The sequence below is a fragment of the Pungitius pungitius genome, chromosome 10, assembly GCF_949316345.1.
Source record: "Pungitius pungitius chromosome 10, fPunPun2.1, whole genome shotgun sequence".
Lineage (NCBI taxonomy): Eukaryota > Metazoa > Chordata > Actinopteri > Perciformes > Gasterosteidae > Pungitius > Pungitius pungitius.
The window spans coordinates 433,394-453,235 of NC_084909.1; the positions used below are offsets into that span (position 1 = coordinate 433,394).

Here is a 19,842-nt window from a genome sequence, read left to right on the forward strand (position 1 = left end):
CAATCTCATTCTCCCATTGGCTATTGAGCTCTACTGGTAAACTTTTGTTGTGGTTTGGGTATTACTTCCGGGGTTGACTTCTCAAATGAACGATGAAGCATGCGAGCTAATCCATAGATATATGTATATATATATAAAAAGCTAACCTAGCAGTTTAAAAACTCATACCTACGAATGTTTCTTTCGCGCTGTGTTTGTTAGAAACAAACGCCGCAATGACTTAATGAAGCGGTGACTTTGGCGTGGTGGAATATACCGTTAGAGAGTAAGTTATTGGGCAGTGTTGGTGTTAGCTAAGGTGTTAACTAAATGTAACGTTAGTTAGCATGAAGCATTATCGGCAAGCTAGTCGGATCATTTTAAAGATAGCGTAAAGTGCTTACCGTACATCCAAATTGAATTTAACGTTAACTGCAATTGTTCCATCGTCACCGGTAGCTTTCGTCACTGCTAATTTTGCTTTAGCTGCTGTTGCTTGTCTTTTATTTGAACTTTCTAACGTTAAAATAAGTCACTCATCTCTCTCCACAGCGGAAGATGATAGAACCAGAGGTACTGACCGAGGTCCCTGCAGCACTGAAGCGGCTGGCCAAGCAGGTCGTGAGGGGCTTCTTCGGAGTGGAGCATGCGTTGGCCCTGGACGTTCTCATTCGCAACCCGTGTGTGCGTGAGGAGGACATGCTGGAGCTGCTCAAGTTCGACCGTAAACAACTGCGCTCAGTGCTCAACACCCTCAAGGCAGACAAGTTTGTCAAGTGTCGCATGCGGGTGGAAACGGCCCCCGATGGCAAGACAACACGGCACAACTACTACTTCATCAACTACAGGTGTTTGTTTTAATCTCGTTGGTTTGTAGCGGACATCATTTCATGTATTTAACGTAATCTGTAGGAATAAGAGATGGCATCAGAAATCCAGCCATCACACATTTCTAATTCCACACACTTGGATCCACATGGCAGCTTTTATGAGAGGGTGTTAAAACTTTGATTTGATTCACTGCAGAGAGGGGCCCCTCAAAAGTTGACCTCACCTACAGATTAATATCTTTTTCCAAAACGGAGATAACATCATGGTTTCTCTGACGGTTGGGAAGATCGCAAATCGGATTATGTGCAATTGTGTTTCTTTTGGTCCAATAAAATGTTCATGCTGTGCTTTTTAGGGTGTTGGTCAACGTGGTGAAGTATAAATTGGATCACATGCGGAGGCGCATTGAGACGGATGAGCGAGACTCCACCAACCGGGCTTCCTTCCGGTGCCCCTGCTGCTTCTCCACCTTCACAGATCTAGAGGCCAATCAGCTGTTTGACCCAATGACAGGTAAACGTCTAATTATCCTTATTATTATTATTATGAGGCTATTCAGTAAAAAGAAAACACTGTTTAACTTTAGTGCTACTTGACAATGTGGCTGTCTCTAGAGAAGACAATGACTACTCTCCCATGAGCGCGCCCAGATTGTACAATTGTACGTGCTAGAAAGATCAGATAAGTTTCAAAGAACACAGAAATATTCTGTCAGCACTGACAGCAGTTGACCGAAGGGAGGTATGTGACCGGTGAAGAGACTGCACAAGATCAAATAGCAGGTTTTAGCTTCCAAAATAAATCCTAGTTCAACAAAAGATTAGTTTAGATTTAATTTGCAAAGTGTCATTGGTCTCTTCTAATTCCAACCAAAAAAGTGAACTGAGTATTATAGTAAACAACATAATTAAAATCTTTGATTCAGTATATCTATGTCATCTGATCACTGATTAGTAATCTCGTCCATATATTGTTTGGATTAACATTGCATTTCATTATCTGCAAGTTGCCCAATGGTATTTAGGTTTTTAAATATTTGCTTGTGGTTTACTAAAAATACAAAAAATATGTATTTAAGTAATGCTCCAGGTGAATATTGTACTATTGATAAAATCTGTTCTCCATACTACGCTGTGCTCATTCATAAGCAGCATTTTGTGCTCTCATTATCTGCCAATCCAAATGTTGACGACCAGTCAACAGACGCCGTTGCTAGGCAACAAATAGGGTGTGCCACCTGGCTGAAGAGGAGGCCTTTGCCACGCATTCTGGTAGAAAGTGTCATTCCCTCTCACCAAGTCCTCGAGTCCGCTTGTTCTTAACTGCGGCAAGCAGACAAGTTCAACCAGCGGAGGTCAATTACAGCGAGATCCTCCTTGTGGCACTGACCAGCAATGGCAACTGAGTGGCACCTCGTGGCACGTCAGTGGCAAAAAGGCAACTGAGTGGCAATTGCCAGTAATTCAGTGGCAAGTCCGGCGCGAGCATCACAACGGCACGCTGAGTGGGCGGAGCCAAGTTTTCCTAGAAAACGGCCGTTGTGTGTACGCCAGGTCAGCCGAAGTTAATACGTTACATATTATTTCTTTTTATTTGAGACAAGTGAGGCCTCGTTTTCTTAGAGCTTTGAATCCGATGTGGTCCACTTCGATCTCATGTGTGCGGGGTCCGTGTGGAGGTTCCGCGGGTCGGCGGAGTTGTGGAGGGGTCGGCGGGTTCCGTGTGTGTGTGTGGGGGTGGGGGGTGGGAGCGGCGAGCCGGGGTTGCGGTTAATATGAATATGAAACCAGTGATCCGTTTGAAGATGGTTAAGGTTATCTACAAAAACATTTGTTTTGTAATATCACATTATTTGTGCAAAATGCTGATTTTGTAACATTTTGAAGTCACAGTCTGTGCCTCTTGTGTTTGGACAAGTGAAACTAAACTAAATCCATGAATAGTTGTTTCTGTTTTGTTTGTGTATATACACTACATGTGTTGTTGTAATGGTAATTTGTCATTGTGACACATGCCCATTATGTAAATAACGAATGGTCTCCATCTTTCGTTTTTATAATTAGTAAATATATGGTTTGAAAAATAACACTTTTGATGTTAATGAATCCTTTCTACACATGAAGCTTGATCTTTAGTGTGTTATTTCCCCACTTTTATCTAACATTTGTTAGAAATGACAGTTACGGGCAACACTTCAACTGTGATAAATGTCATTACAAACTGTGTTTTTATACATTTATTAGACATTTATCTACTATTTAATTAATATTTGCATTACTTTTGGGAAGACAAAACGTAATTTAACCAATTCCAAGCACCAAAACAGCACTTATACCACCAGGTGGCAGTATACATGTATTTAAAAACATAAGTTATCTGAACCCTTAATACAAGAAAGATAAATCTAACGAGGGGTTGACGGCTATAGGACTGTAAGTGTAGCTCGTTGTGTGACCACAGCGGTTCATCAATCAGAAACGAGCAAATGTTTTTCCAATCTTCTTTATTGATTGTGTGAATTTACAGTAATTATCAGTTTGTGTGTGTGACGGAGCGGCCCTCACTGGCTGCATATGCGCACACACACACACACACACACACCACCAAACAGTTTAGAACATGACCAGCAGGTATAGTGATTGCCTGCAATCACTGCCAGAGGTTGTCAATTAGCCTGATGGGAGGGGCTTAGGGTTTTTAAGGGGACTTCCTCATGGCAGGAGGGTCAGTGGGGTTTTTTTTGTGTTGAAAGGTGGCTGTGGTGGGTTATGTGAAAAGGCCATTGAGAGAGCGAGATGGTGACTTTGATTTATTTCTTTTGTTTGTTTGTATTTTGACCGAGTTTCCTTAGCCTGTAATGTTGTGTTCACTGGTTGGCACTTTCCACGAAGAGGAATAAAAATGCACCAACTTACAATCCCTACGACTACGCCATCATTTTTGTGAGATTCAGCAAAGACTGAGAGTGAACCCCTTCACATATGGTGTCAGAAGTGGGATGGCTAGTCGGAGAAGGGCAGGTCGACTTCCCAGACCACGCAGAGCTGGTCTGCGCTCTCAGCCAGTGGCATTTCGGGAAGAGGAAGAGTTGGCGTCAGAAGCAGACAAACAGGCTGCATGGGAGACCGCAAATTCAACGTCTTCCTCAGCGGAGGAAGAGGAACGACAGCGGCCCAGACCTGGCTCATCCAGCGGCTCAGGGGGAGACCTGGTGTCCATAATGAAGGACTTTCTGACGGCACAGCAGGGAAGAGAAGAGGGCCTCTTGGAGGAACTACGTAGCCTCCGGGTGTCTCTGCAGCCAGCAGCTCAACCCCTGCTAAACCCGCAACTTCCAGCGACATCCCCAAGCACGATGACAGCAAGCAGTCCCAGAATGTACCTGCCTACGCCGACCACTCATCGCCATGGCAGGGACCGGTCAGCATTGCCATCGCCACCTAATTCAGGCTCAGAGGGCAGGCCTGATCCACCAAGACAGGACTGGAGGCCCTATTCAGAGCCTAAAATTCCCCCATATCAAATGGGCGAGGATATTGAGAACTATTTGTTACGCTTTGAACGCATAGCCAAGACATGGAGATGGCCAGCGGCTGAGTGGGCATGCAGACTTATTCCACTGCTTTCTGGGAGGGCATTGGAAGCCTATACAGCAAAGGATACTGGCAAGTGCCTCTGGAGCCCGCAAGCAGACCCTACACAGCATTCCGCACACCGGCTGGACTGTTTCACTTTACCGTGATGCCATTTGGACTGCATGGTGCTCCAGCCACCTTCCAAAGACTTATGGATAAGGTCCTCCTAGGCTGCGAAGACTGTAGTGCATCTTACCTGGACGACGTGGTAATTTTCAGCAGCACCTGGGAGGAACACATCAAACACCTTAGGGAAGTCTTGGGAAAGATCAAGGATGCAGGACTAACGCTAAATGTTGCCAAGTGTGAGTGGGCCAGACAGGAGACACGGTACCTAGGCTACCAGCTAGGAAGAGGAGAGGTGAGGCCACAGGTAGACAAGGTAGAGGCTATCCTTAGCTGCCCTAAACCTCGAACCAAGAAGGAGGTACGAGCATTCCTTGGATTGGCTGGGTGGTATCGGCGGTTTGTGCCACAGTTTGCCACCATCGCTGCCCCACTTACGGCACTGACAAAGAAGGAGCAGAGAAATCCTATCGTCTGGACGGAAGAATGTGAGGAGGCCTTCAGAAGGTTAAAGGCTGTGCTATGTTCCCCACCAGTGCTTAAGAGTCCGGACTTCAGCAAACGTTTCCTGGTGCAGGTGGATGCATCAGCGGTAGGCCTTGGTGCAGTCCTCACACAGGGAGACCAAGGGGAGGAGCAACCGGTTCTGTACATAAGCCGCAAGTTGCTCGGCCGGGAGACCAGGTACTCAGTAGTAGAAAAGGAAGGTCTGGCCATCAAATGGGCTCTGGAGAGTCTGCGGTACTACCTATTGGGCAGAGAGTTTGACCTTGAAACAGACCACCGGGCTCTAACCTGGATAAACTCCATGAAGGACCACAACAGCCGTCTCACCCGGTGGTATCTATCTCTGCAACCCTTCAAGTTTGTCATCCGACACCGATCGGGTAGAAACAACTTGGCGGCAGACTACCTATCACGGTTGCCGTACATCGCCAACCTCCGGGAGGAGAGGGATGGTGTGACGGAGCGGCCGTCACTGGCTGCATATGCGCACACACACACACACCACCAAACAGTTTAGAACATGACCAGCAGGTATAGTGATTGCCTGCAATCACTGCCAGAGGTTGTCAATTAGCCTGATGGGAGGGGCTTAGGGTTTTTAAGGGGACTTCCTCATGGCAGGAGAGTCAGTGGGGTTTTTTTTGTGTTGAAAGGTGGCTGTGGTGGGTTATGTGAAAAGGCCATTGAGAGAGCGAGATGGTGACTTTGATTTATTTCTTTTGTTTGTTTGTATTTTGACCGAGTTTCCTTAGCCTGTAATGTTGTGTTCACTGGTTGGCACTTTCCACGAAGAGGAATAAAAATGCACCAACTTACAATCCCTACGACTACGCCATCATTTTTGTGAGATTCAGCAAAGACTGAGAGTGAACCCCTTCACAGTGTGGTTCCACAAGAAAGCAGAAATATCAGCGCACTGCTAATACCCAACAATATCCACTGTCCGATGTCACTTTACCCAGTGGAAGCTACTGTATTTTAACTAAAGTAATTTTATATCCCGCTCGCGCCGGACTTGCCACTGAATTACTGGCAATGCCACTCACTGCGAGCCACACGGTGCCACTCTGTTGCCTCTGTGCCACCAGGAGGATCTCGGCCCAGCACCCCACATTCTGAAATGCCGTCGCGATGGCCAGAACGGACCACAGCAAAACTCTAATGGAATGGAAACTGGTTCTAAGTAACAATGCTGCTAGTTGCCTGATGTGAAAAATTGTGAATATCATCTGCTCTTCAAACAGAATGCTGAAGTGATGCTTGATATTTCAGTAAAAGAAAAACAAGCATTTTGGGCATATTCATATTTTCAGGACTGAGTTCCCTCAAAATGCAACACTCATTTGAGGGAATGATTACCCAGAAACCACCACTATGGATGATACATTTGAATTGCCATTGTAAGTTACAGTCTGTTATAAGTTCTAATTCCCAACTTAATAGTACTGCTTGAGGCTGTCAGCATCTCTCACTCGTTCTGAAACGTTTGGAGCCCTGAGAAAGATGCTGATACAAAGCAACACTCAGGTCTACCTCACAAGGTCGTGGTGACCCACAGAGTCGAGCTGGAAACCCTTCTGCTCTCAACCTTCTCTCTCTCTTTAGACCACACATGTTTCTTTACTAATTCCACCCGAATCGTGGGTCCACACTGGGGATGTGTGTAATGCTGCAATGTTTCCCAATCAACATGCCCTTCCCTCTGGAAAACACAGCACATTCTCAGCTGAGCTCAATGGGGCAGAGTTCTGTTTTGTCAAGTTGTTTTATAGGCTGTGGCTTTTGTTTTAAACGCCGCACCGTCTCCACAGGTACATTTCGCTGCACCTTCTGCCAGACCGAGGTGGAGGAGGACGCGTCTGTCTGTCCCGACGGCAGGACGCTTGTGGCGCGCTTCAACGAGCAGATCGAGCCCATCTACGCGCTGCTGCGTGAGACCGAAGATGTCAACTTGTCTCAGGATCTGCTGGAGCCCGAGCCGGCTGAGATCCCTGCCCTCAAACAGAGGTCAGCTCAGGCGCCGCTCACTACTGACCGATACGGGTTCCCCTCAGTCAGCCAGACCTCAGGAGTCGGCATGCTCACCATCATTTCAATGGTGTTCTCAATAGAGCAACCTTTACACTGGAATAACAGATATCTTACTTTATTAGTTTGGAGTTTGCAGTTTAAAGAATACTTGCTGAATCTTTTCCTGCAGCCGCGATCGAGCCGCCGCCGCGGCCGGACAGAACCTGACTGGGCCGCACCGCGAGGCCTGGTCCACCAAAGGCTCGTCTTACGCTGACATGTACACCCAGAATGTGGTCATCAGCATGGAGGAGCAGGAAGAACAGCAGAGGCAGGCCATGGAAGGCAAGGCCCCGAAGGAGAGGCCGGTGTGGTTGACCGAGAGCACGGTGCAGGGCGCCTACAGCGAGCCCGACGCCATCAAGAGCGGTGAGTTTCCTTTCTTACCAAACACCCACCAAGCACTAACCTGCCAATTCCTACATTTCACATTATTCCGAAGGCAAACTGTTTTGTTTTGTGTCACTGTGGATCGTTCTGTGACGATCTCGTTTTCTCCTGAAACCTGGAAACAGGAAACGTTCAGATACTGGGCTGCAATTAGCAACAGGAGCCTCGCGTCTTAACACACAATTTAGAATTACTCGGCAATGTTTGTAGTTTTGCAAGAAGTAACACAAATGTTATGTCGGAATTGAATATATTTCCACTTTGAATAAGTCATTGTTTTGTTCTGCCAGGTGGAGACGTCACACCTGTGGCCCAGGACGCAACAGCAGGTCATGGAGTGGGTCAGGCGGATGAGAACGAGGAGGTGATGCGCGCCCTGCTCATTCACGAGAAGAGAGCCGTGGCGGCGCCGGGCGGAGGCGGAGCCAGCGCCGCGGTCAGGAAGCTCACCTCCTCCAAAGCCAACGCCAGCGACTCCGAGAGCGACACCAGCGAGTCGGACGACGACTCTCCCGCCGTCCCCGCCGCCGCAGCTGCTCAGCACCGGGTGGAGGAGGAAGATGACGATGACGAGTTTGAGGAGGTGGGGGATGAGCCGATGGTGATGGTGGGCGGCCGGCAGTTCTCCTACCGCGAGGTGAGCCAGAGGCCGGAGCTGGTGGCGCAAATGTCTGCACAGGAGAAGGAGGCCTACATTGAAATGGGACAAAACCTCTTCCAGGACATGTACTTCTGAGCACACACCCGCATACACACACACACACACACACACACACACACTCACACACTTTGATGCTCACGACCAGTGATGACATACCCCCCCCCCCCCCAAGATGCTGCTCAAGAAGTATTTACAGTCAGCGTCATGCTCCTCTGATAGAAAAGACATGGCTTGACAGTGTTGCATAGGTGATTGCGCCTGTAGTATTCTGTCCTCAGTATTTTTTTTGTCATCGGCCCAGAAGGAAACTAGCCAGCAGTTTTGAGTGCCAATTCCTTTTTTTTTTTTGTTAATCTGAATCTCAAATAAAAACCGTCGTGTTTTAAACGTGTCCATTCGTGCTTCTCTCAATCATCAGATATGCTTCCCATTTCAGATTTTCTGTGTTGCTTTTTTTATATATGTATGTATGTATGTATGTATGTATTTATATGTATATATACACACATATCCAGAAGCTAAAGATGAATTACACAGGAACACCGGCTAGTTGACTCTTTCCTTTTCATTTATTTGTGAGTCATGGCTTTCCTTTGGGCAGTTACAAATCGGGACACTCAAAACCGTGTTTGCAATTTGACGAGCAGGTTGTTTTGTAGAACACAAACATCGATGTGCTTGACGTTGGTCGGCTTACCTTGAAGCTACTAGACAACAATTGGAACTTACCTGCAGGTAAGGTTGCTCAGCCAACATCTGGTGATCAGCGATAGGTGTTTATTCTGAAGTTCCAGATACCACTATTTTGCATAAAATACCATTCATACGTGACCACAGAACCACATGGCGATAGATACACCAGATCCTGTGTTATTACAGAAAAACAAAGAAACATTTATGGGTCCATCAGATTTGTGTGAAAATATCGAGCTCTGCAGAAGTGCTCTCTGAGGCCCTTCACCTCTGACGCCCTACAAGTCCATATATTCCTTTTAAGTTAGAGGATGGACACCTGTAGGGAAGAGCCTGAAAGGTCAGGATGAAAACAGGCCCTGGCCTCATTAAAACATACCCCACCCTTCAAGACAGCTCAATTAAAACCTCCCCTCATGCTGTGCTATTGATCTGCCAGTGATGGGCCGGGTTAGCAGGGTGAACGCAACTCAGTCGGCAATCTACAAAGCTGTAAAAAAAAGAAAAGAAAAAGGAAATCATGCGACCTTGAGGATCCGATAGAGCATGCTGACAGGGAGTAATAGATTACTTGGCCTTTAAAGAGTTTAAACAAAGATACCAAAGTCTCACATATCCGCTCTCTCCTGGAGGGACGCCTTCATTATTGTGTCTACCAATCGGGACGCATATTCATGGACGCATGTGAGCTCATTCATTTGAGAAAGAAAGGGAATAATTGAACAGAATTAACAGGTCGACATCCGGGGAGCGGGCGGATTTCACTGGGACGGGGTTCAGAAGGGCGTGGTGTGGCATGTTCATTTTGTGCGGGTGGAGTCTCCAAAGGCAGACGTGTACGACCGATGCTTCGCGAGGTTCCTCCTGAAAAGATGACAGACAGCTGAGAGGCGTCTGTCGCTCTAGTTTAACGACTCATTTGTTAACCCTGTTTGTCGGTTTGTCTTTGATTGTCTTTGAGGTGCGAGACTATGTAATTCATCCATTCATCTTTATGTGCATCTGGGACACGCGGGTGAATAAGGTGTACGATTAGAGGTCTTTCCGTGCAATCTCAAATTGGTCTTTTTTACATGTTTTAATTCTACATACCTCTTAGTTGGAACATTTCTTCAGGAAAAGAGTCAAGGTGTTTTCCATTTGATCATTTTTATAATCTCTTGGTTCTGCTGCTGAATACCATCACAGCAACCATATTAAAGAAAACCTGTCCTTATCTAGGAGCTGTTAACCTTGTGTGCAATCATTTCAAATCCTTGTTGAAACGAACAACAAATTATTCACCTTATTTATTCATGAGAGTCCCCACATTCATCCATCCGCAGGACAGTGATGCTTCTCAGGAGGTGGATCTCTTTCAGTGAGACAAACCAAACCGGCCAATTAGTAGTAACATGCTTCATGTTATTTGAGTTTTTTTTTACCTAAACTAGAACAGTATTGTAACAGCATGGCTCTTCTTCTTCCTACTTCTTACCTAGTGTCAGAAAGGGTAAATGTTATTCATGTAGTGAAAGTAAAAGGTGAGTTTATTTTAGCATTCCAATATAACGGTGCATTCTAAAGAAAGACACGAGGACCAAAATGCTCAAGACACTCAGACGCATTCAAATATTCAACACAGGAAGGACTAAATCAAATGCCGCAATGAAACCGCTGCATGACTATATGTCACCATGTGTCGATATTCCTGTAACTCAAGCAGAGTGATTTTCACTTCTGCACAACCGCAACCGCTTAATGTTCATTTAATGCTGCACGTCTGTCTTTGACCACGAAATGCACAAAACAAATGGCAGATTTTATTGTAAACAGTGTGTCTCTGTTATTTAATTGTCTTGTTTCTCTTTCATGGTGCGGAATTCACACCTCCTCCTCCTCCTCCTCCTCCTCCACCTCCAGGCCCCTACGGGAAAAGGCCCATGAGTCTGGGGGGCTGACGTCACGTCCTCAATATGCCAACTGTTGTCCAACAGAGGGACTTGTTTCTATGCCACCAGACAAAAGCCTCTTGTCTCTGGCTCCTGGCAAAATGTAACTCGAACCCCCCCGAGGAGAGTGAGGTCCCATTAGCGGGTGACTCCTTCATCTCTGAAGGGTGTTACAATTTAGCAACGGCTTCTAATCCATTGCTCCGGATCTAATGGAGAAGAAATAGGAAGGAAAGAAAAAGAGGGGGGGGGGGGGGGGGGGGGGCGTGATAAGACACAGGTGGCCAGACGGGGAGGGCGGCCTGAGAGCTGATTGGTGGAAGGAACCCAAGGAAACAGAGCAATGCTGACACTTTAGAACACAGGTGATCACAGACAAAAGGAGGGAAAACCCCATTAAAGTCGCTGCCACAGGACGCCAAAATATGACCGGAAACAAACTAATCAAAGGATACACGATACAGGGTGTACATGAAGCTTCATCAAACTCTATCTATGACACTTCTCATTGGATGCTTATGTCTTAATGTGAGGTTTTAAGTTATCTCTTCAATCTATTCCTGTTTTGCTGCCCTTTGGCCTTTTTATCCTACTACATTACATTACATTACATGTCACTAGAATGACCTTCTGTAACATCACCTTTTCCCCAAAGTCAAATTCCATGTATGTCTAACATAAAATGGCAATAAACGTTTCCTGATTCCTGACCTACTGAGGAGATCGAAAAGGGGAGGGGCGACTGGGGGAAGGAGGAACAGGTGATCAGGAACACCAGTGATTGCAAGGGGGACGTGAGACAGGTGAAGCTGATCAGGTGAAGCTGATCAGGACGCGACGGAAATCAGCAAAAGCAGGAAACAATCGGAGCCACAGGGAAACCTCCTGAACGCTCCGTGACAAATGGCTGACACGCGCTTGTTTTCAACGTCCACTGCCATACGAAGCACCTCAAAGGGACGTGGTTCTTCAGACAGGTCCGCCCTGCAGGATTAGACCAACACGTCGGGCATGTTTCTTCATACAAGGAAGGATTTATTGATTGATTAATCTGGTTCCCTCTTTTTGTCCTCATGGTGTCTGGCTTTTGGTGCCTAATGCTGAAAAGTTGCTGAGAGTATAAGGTAGATGACATTTTCTGTTCCAGCCCTGTATTTTCATGTATTTATTCATGCATGTGAAGATATTCAACGGTGAGGAAGAGCCAATTATCAGAATCATAAATATATCAATTTAATTGTATGCGACATCACTGCACGTGACTACATTTTCCAAAGTAACCTTGAAACCATTAGATTAACAAAGCGAAAGATTTTCATGAAAATGAGGGAAACCCCACTGAAACTCCATGGAATTAAAAAAAAAAAAAAAAGATGCTTTCCTGGACAAAGCTTTACGTCGACGGTGTCATGCCAGAAGTGGAGATTTGATAGTCCTGAGAGGCAGCGTTCAGAACCATTCATTAAAGAGAATCTTTGTTCTATTATAATTCACAGTCATTCTAACAGAAACTGATCCGCATCAATAAGAAACCCAGCGGTCCAGACCACAGCAGCAGGGATCTTCAAACACTGCAGTTTGTATTTGGGTGAAAGATGCAGGTACTTCCAATTCAAATAAAACTGGCGATGATTGTATTGAAATATAACTGGTTGGTTTTCTCAGATTTGTTGGTAATATACTGGGCTTTGGTGGCTTTGGTGCTTTGGAAATATGCTGCATACGTGCCGCATCGATCCATTCGGTACAGAATGATTGGATCAATACCTTAACCTTAACTGCGACACAACAGTTTTGTATCCCAAAACAAGTCTTTGAAGATTGAATACATAACAATGTAACATTTGAAATGTTAACTACTGTTAAAGAGACAAATATAACCGTATATTTCCTCGTATATCTGGAAGTAAGCGGTCCTCAGGCTGGTGGAGACTCATCTCTTCCACTAAAGGGTTTGTGTTGGTTTAATTAAGTGAGTGACTGCTCTGCCCTGGCGTGTCATAAAAATCATCTGCACTCTGCAACCTCTCAAAGAAATATATCAAGCAGTTTTATTTTCAGCTTTGAAATGAAGAAAGCAGGAATCTTTCATATGGGAAATAAAGAAAGTGGTCATTACTAGTATTTGCCTTTCGGTCAATAATGAATCGTTAAAATCAGGCCTCCGTTTAGCATCTTATTTATATGGAAATGAGCGGCCCCTGAAGGATTAGCCCTGCTTCTTTGGCCCTAACTTCCTCCACTTGACTCAATTACCTGTGGTCCCACAGACAGCAATGAATACTTAATTGGAAATTGATTAAAAAAATAACTTTCAGTGGTTTCACTTTGCTTCTAAACTCTGCTCCTGTGCACTTTTATCAAATCACCTGCAGGTATTAATTTGGCCAAAGTGACTTAACAGATTGGTGGGTGGTCTGAGTCTGTGTTAATCAGGCTCGGTTTGGGGGGGGCGACATGGAGGGGTGTCCACTGGGTACCACAAGTAATTATAAAAGTTGGAGCTTGAGTTTGTGTTGTCACGTGCTAATTTCCAACTGGTTAATATATTTCTTCACTTAGTTCAAATGAGTAACATGATGGATGTTGTTCATTTCCTGATCAGGAGTGTCACCAAAATCTGTATTTTACATTGTAAAACTACTTGTAGCATAAACCTTGTTTTCAGTAGGATATCTTTTTCAGAAAGATCCAAATAGTGAAATAATGTATTTAAGCAACTTTAACAATTCACACATCTTCATAACATTCTGACTAGATGTGAGATCTTTAAATGTTTTAGTTATTTGCATTTTTAAGAATTAATGTACATAATGCACGTGGATGCCTACATTAATCAGATTCCTGCATTGTTTTGTGAATCTAAAATGTATAAAAAGGTGAATATATTCAGGGAATACAATAATCGAGTTGAGTTCAAATAATCCATGTTCTTTACACCTCGGGGTTCTTATAACAGGAACTCTAAGTTGTTTTTTGGGGCGGGAGTAAAATATTTTCCAATCCAACTAACCTGGGTTTTATTTGGGCAAAGGGGGGAAAAGGTCTGTGATCTGATGTCAGATGGTCTTACAGCCGTCCAATCAAAAGGAAGAGTGGCCTCCACCTGTCAGTCAAGGCTTCACAGTCCTTCCAGGAAGGTGCAAAACACAGTTGCTCTGGTTTTCTAAATCTTTATGACGAGTCATTTCTCTCCCGCAGCCCATCGGATGCAATGTTTGTGTTGCGCTCGTGTGCAGCTTTCAGCAGAAAATGGAGTTGCCCCACATGTTGTGCAGTGTGTTTGATACACACTTTTTATAGGCACCAGCTCTATGTTGAGTTTACCTCAGTGTTTTTCACGAGACTGTTTGTCATTTTCAATCACCTTCAGACTCTGCTCTAATCAATAGTCGTGTGTGTGTGTGTCCCCTGAGTTGAAAAGAATCAACACACTTTTAATTACATCTGTTCTTAAACGAGTCGGCTTCTGCAAACCCTGTCTTGAGAGGAAGCTGCTGTTTCCCAGCAGGTCACTTGTGGAACCATTGGTAAAACATGTCCTTCTTCCTCAATTACTAGTGAGTTATAATCCTCATGATGGTCTTTGGGAACTCCCTAACACTGTTCTTGGGTGCCATCTTGTTTACTCATGCAGGGAGAAATATGGTAGACGCATGACATCTGACTAAAAAACAATTTAATTAATAATCACCATCTTCTTTGAAATACTCCTTTTTTCAGTCCTGTTTTGTTTTTTTTCTTCAGTGAGAACCACAAATGATCTTCATCCTCATATTAGCAGCCTAATTACCATGTTCCATGCAGAACAAAGCTCATTGTGGGTGCATGTTTGTGCTGAACACAATATCCAGCCCACTTTCTGCATTTGTGTCCCTCACACATCGCTTGAGGTGCTGCAAACAGAACAAACTGTACGTACACACACACACACACACACACACACACAACTACCTCCTTGTATCTCCTCTGACAGGAAACATCACTGCGTGTGAGGGCAGCTTTTTGTGTGCGGCTCACAACCTCCGCTGTGCATGAGGAACCAGAGACGTTTGAGTAACTCTCTTATTGACACTTCATTTCATCCCCAACAGGAGAAAAGTGCACATTGTACTGGGATTCAGTGCAATATTCACACACCTCTCTGAGCCGAGACATTCCCTCTGTAGGTGAAAATATTATATATGACCATAAGATAATAATATAATGTGAGAACACTTGTTTTGAATGTAATTCTTTTCTTCTACCTGCTGAAAATGTATTGAAGCGGTGCACTGAAATTATGACCATTTCGAGGTAAATAAAAATAAAATGAATGGAGTTTGATAACACGGTTTGAAAGTGGCATGATTTAGTCATTATGTGATTTAGTCGTAATGGAGCCTCTAACGTGCAAGAAAATGTGAACGTGATCCACTGTGCCCTGTGTGAGCAGAAGATTATAGTCACCCCCCACAATGCTTTGTATTTGCTGGGCCATTTCTGATTTGCTTTCACTACTCTAAAGAAACGTATGATGTATTTCTGATGCTTTCCATATGCCATCAAAGGCCTGTTATTATGAGCACTGGTGAGTATGGCTGAGTATTGGTACATGGTAACTTCATGGTACCCACACACCACAGGAGCTTCTCTTAATCATCCGACTGTTTTTCAAGCCATGTTGAATTGTGTCGAGAAAAAAAACGTATATGGAACTATTGAATCAGGACGAGAAAAAACCCAATCACCACGGGAAATAAGCGGCGGCTGGCCTCTACACCTCCACAGTAACACAACCCCCACCCGACCCGGGGTCGGGGAGCGGCGTTATCACCCCATCAATTTGGACAGCTTCGGGGGCTCAATAGGAAATGTGTAGTCTTTTTATCTTCTTATCTCATATTGGAGACTGGGACAGACCGACCACGCTGTGCTCCGACTGCGGAACATCAAGTATCACCAGAGGGCCGAAGCCGGTGATGTAAGTGCTTATGCAATAGCCTGAACATTCAAATGAAGTACTTCTTTATTTTTCTTCCGTGGAATAATTGACTTTCATTCAATTTTTGAATGCATTTATTTCCGACCTGACTCTGCCATCAAGTGTGGGTTTATTTATTTTTGAATTCTATACTTTTCCTCTTCATGGCAGCCTGCAGGCCCGGGCTGTGCATGGTACGGCTTTGTGTCGGTAGATTCAGGGACACGCTGACATCTGAGACTTGTGATGGGTTGCTAATCCTAAGATTTCTCAAGATTTACATAATGTCTTTTACAACATCCATGTTTGTTTAGGTTCCCCTGTTTAGAATTGTTTTTGATATGTAATGTAAAAATGATCCTCTACTGAAGTTGAGCAATAGGTTGTTGTTTGAGCACCACTCTGCTCACAGTGTATCAGTGTCAGGGTCTTGTGTATTCTGTCTGGACCTATTGTACATAACCCAAAACTAAGAGAGATTAAAAAACATACAGAAAGAACAAAAATGATGAAAACATTGAATGCATTTTCATACGCAAGTATGGGTCTCATGGAGCTTCGCGACTTCACAATAGAAAATTAAAATCCTACAGAGATGTTATAATATATAAATATATCTCAGATTTTGGCTGGTGTTTGATATCAATCTCACTCATTCATTCTTCCACAATCCAGAACAGGATCCACCGTCTCTTCTCACGCCTCCTTAGTGTTTTGTTTGGTACTTAGTTCCACAAGGAGGATACGTGTCACGTGATCACTCGCTCAGATCAGAGAGAGAGAGAGAGAGAGAGGGAGAAGGAGGGGGCGGGGCTGGCGGGTCATGGTTTTTCACCACGGCGGACACCTCCAGTCTCCCGTCTCTGGGCTGCAGAGAAGACGGCTCAACGACTCCCATCCATCCGCGGATCCACCTCCGGTCCACACCGTCTCCAGGGTCTTCCTCTTCGATTCCCTCCCTCTCCCCCCCCTCACCCCCCCGCGGTTGAGTTGTGTCGTTTCGTTTTGTTTTTGGATTTTTCTTTTCAGCCCGACTGTGGAGTCCATCCGCGTTTAACTGCATTGCCTCTGCGTCTTCGGTCCTTCTCCCCCCCCTCCTCCTTCCTTATCTCTGTCACTGGCAACCACAACCCCGTGAAAGTGCTTTTTTTGGGGGGGGGGCAGGGTGTTTGGTCGTGGGGGCAGGGGGGGTGGCGGAGTGGGTCGACCTGCTGGAAGTTCTTTTGATGCATCCACTGGTCGTGTGGAGGTGTGGGATTCCTCTCACGACGATGAAGTTGAGTAGTTTCAGTTGCGTCGCTCCACGCTCACACGTGAGATAGTTGATCTGCATCTGCAACATCTGTCAGGAGACTCAGATCAGAGTGGCTCAGCCGAAGTCTTTTTTCTTTTTTGGTGGAGATGAGGTGTTTCTATGACTTTTCAAATTGCACGTAGGAGAGAAAAGAGAGGGTCTTCTACCCTGCTGCTGCTGCAGGGAGCAACGTTTTCTTTCCCCAGCTGGGAATTTGCTTCAGAGAAGAGACAGTGAACTCTGTGGGGGGAAACAGAGCGGTTTTTTTCCTTCTTTCTCTCCAGCACAGAAGCACGGTAGAAAATGAAGAAGTTTCGGAAGGTACTGGACGGTTTGACGACCTCCTCTCCGGGAGGGACTATCGGATCCCCATCGAGCGGCAGCGCCGCCGGGACTCCGACATCGGCGCCAACTCCCAAGGAAATCGACGTCCAGGAGACGCTGGTGTCGGAAAACTTTCAGCTGTGTAAGGTGGGTAAATGCAGAGGATTTTTTTTTTTTTTTTTAGGGCGGATGTCCACAGGCAGTTTACCGTGCAACACCTTGGATTCCGGCGTCCCCCGCATCCCTGGTGCACATATGTGATGGTGATGTTAGATGTCAATCATGGAGTGAGGAGGGATCGTAAAAGTTGGTTTATGGGAATGAGTTATTTTGCTGCCAAATGTTGTGTGCGTTTGTTGTTCCCCGATTGTGTTGACAGTTCAGCACCACGGACAGCTCCGCGTCCATTATTCTTCCCATGGAGATCATTTCGGACAAAACCCCAGGGTTCTTCTTAGTTCATTTTTAATTTTTATTACTGTGTTCTAGTCCGGGGAAAGGCTTAGTCCGCCCCCCTCTCCCCCCCACCCACCCCAACGCCGCGGACACGTGTGAACGACAGGCAGAAGATGACAAGTGTGTGCGGTGTTATTTGTGTACGTGCTGTTTAGCTGGAGTGCACGCCATAAGGCTGCAGCAGCCTGCACACGTGTGATATAAACAAACCAAAGGCAGTCGATGAATAGTTGCATCAGCGAGCATGGATGGTGTAGGAGCGATGACATAACTGGTGTCCCTCCCTTGCATGAAAAAAAAGAGAAGTACACAGCAAGCCAGCGGAGGGACCCTGCAGTAGCTCATGTGCTCTTCATTGAGAAGGAGGGAGAAGGAGGGAGGGATGTGGATGCTTGGTAGGGGGGTGTGAGGGGTGGGTATTTATAGCAACCTATGCCGCTCATTGCAGCCCTTTTTCTGGATGAATTTTAGAACTGGCTGCAATGATTATTCCTCACCCTTGAAGGACTCTACATACAACTGTGAATTTCCATTGAGAAATGAGGAGAATTTGGACAGTTTACAAGGCAATATCATTATTTGTCAGAACCACATTAGTGTGGTGGGAGGAGGGGGCTCTTTTACCATAGAGCAGAGCTGGTGGAGGATGAGGAGGGAGTTTGATTTACAAGCTGTAAAGGGATGCTGCAGAGAACCATTGGCAGGCAGGCAGCCAGACAGGGAGGAGAGTGCTGGAAAAGATCAGCATGATTACCGAGGCCCGTCCAGGAAACTGGTCCTCCGCCAGCGAGTGGCTAAATACACGGTGTTTTTTCAAAAGATTGTCTGTGTTTGTGTGTAACGGGGAGTGGAAGGTAGGCCCAGAGGGAGAGGAAGGGGCAGAAGTCCACGTCTGTCACTTTATATTCCTGGTGAGGACCAGGTTTAAGGCAGAGACAAACACATGATATTGTGTTATTTTCTTTTTAATATCACATATTAGCCAAACTATAGAGCTCATCACATATGTATATATGTGGAAAGTGGAAATTTTCCGTGTTATGTCTCTCAGATGTTCTGCATGGAATGTAGACATGAACACACACCCAGACACACACAGCCATCCAATGTCTCATGTGACTTTTCTCTGATTTGTTAGGCAATGAAACACGTACCTGCGGTCAGATTCAGCAGCTGGTTAGTTCCCGATCCGGTTTCAAGGAAATGTGCTTTATGTAAACGAGGAGGTGTTGGGTTAAAGCAAATAAGCGTTTTCCTGAAAACATATCTAATACATACATGCCTCAATCTGGATAGTAGTCCACCTTGAACAAATGAAATACATTTTTTTTAATACAGAACAGATCAATACAACTTAATGACCTACATTTTCTTTTCCTAGTAGTGCCCCAAGTATTTCTTAATTGGATCTTCTGTTTTAACAGGGCTGTGAATCTGTGTGCAGTGTGTGTGTCAGAGACTTTGTGGCCTAAATTCTTAGTCATAACTCTTGTCCTCATTGTGCCGTGTACGAAGATGCAACAAGTTATATTCTCTGGATTCCACATCCTTTTGGTGCGTTTATAGTGTAATTGTGATGTGACCTATTAACAGAGGTGCTGAAAATAGGTTCTGGTGAAATTTGAATCGGTCTGAAGAAGTAAAAGAGCAAACCAGACGGCACCCGGATGGCTGAAAGTGTCTTTGATTCTATTGGTTTCAATTTACAGCAAAAAAATTATTTTTCTTCTGTTAGAGTGAGAAAGTGGTAGAAACATAGTGAGAAGAGAAACTGAACTGAATTCTGTGTCTGCTAATTTGAGCAAAAAAAAGAAAACAGTATTATTGTAGCCAGCATTCCAAATGTCAGTGTTCACTTGGCATTATGATGTAATCAAGCTTAAGAGGGCGGCAGAAGAAAGGAAGCTGGCTAAATGATGATTTAGACCAAGCATATTTTAGGAATTTATTCTTTTGCTTTGCTTAAAACCCCCTGACTGAGCCTCCAGGTTCGTGGATTGTTGTTACGTTTGATTGAGAACAATCTTGCGTTTTCTTCTTCC

The 19,842-nt window shown here is 45.1% G+C and overlaps 2 protein-coding genes across 12 annotated transcripts in view; both read left to right on the plus strand.

Moving 5' to 3' along the window:
- Positions 1 to 70: 70 nt before the first annotated feature.
- Positions 71 to 8,526, plus strand: gtf2e1 (general transcription factor IIE, polypeptide 1, alpha). Its single transcript, XM_037489460.2, has 6 exons — positions 71 to 265; positions 532 to 827; positions 1,166 to 1,323; positions 6,830 to 7,025; positions 7,219 to 7,457; positions 7,769 to 8,526. Exons 2-6 carry the CDS (start codon positions 538 to 540, stop codon positions 8,212 to 8,214), a joined length of 1,329 nt encoding a protein of 442 aa, XP_037345357.2. The 5' UTR covers positions 71 to 265; positions 532 to 537; the 3' UTR covers positions 8,215 to 8,526.
- Positions 8,527 to 16,909: 8,383 nt separating this feature from the next.
- stxbp5l (syntaxin binding protein 5L) overlaps positions 16,910 to 19,842 on the plus strand; it is a 78,123-nt gene continuing 75,190 nt past the window's right edge. For all 11 annotated transcript variants that reach the window (XM_037487717.2, XM_037487718.2, XM_037487721.2 and 8 more), the window contains exon 1: positions 16,910 to 17,491. In XM_037487717.2, coding sequence (XP_037343614.2) covers positions 17,324 to 17,491 — 168 coding nt within the window. In that variant the 5' untranslated portion in view covers positions 16,910 to 17,323. The remainder of the gene's footprint in view (positions 17,492 to 19,842) is intronic.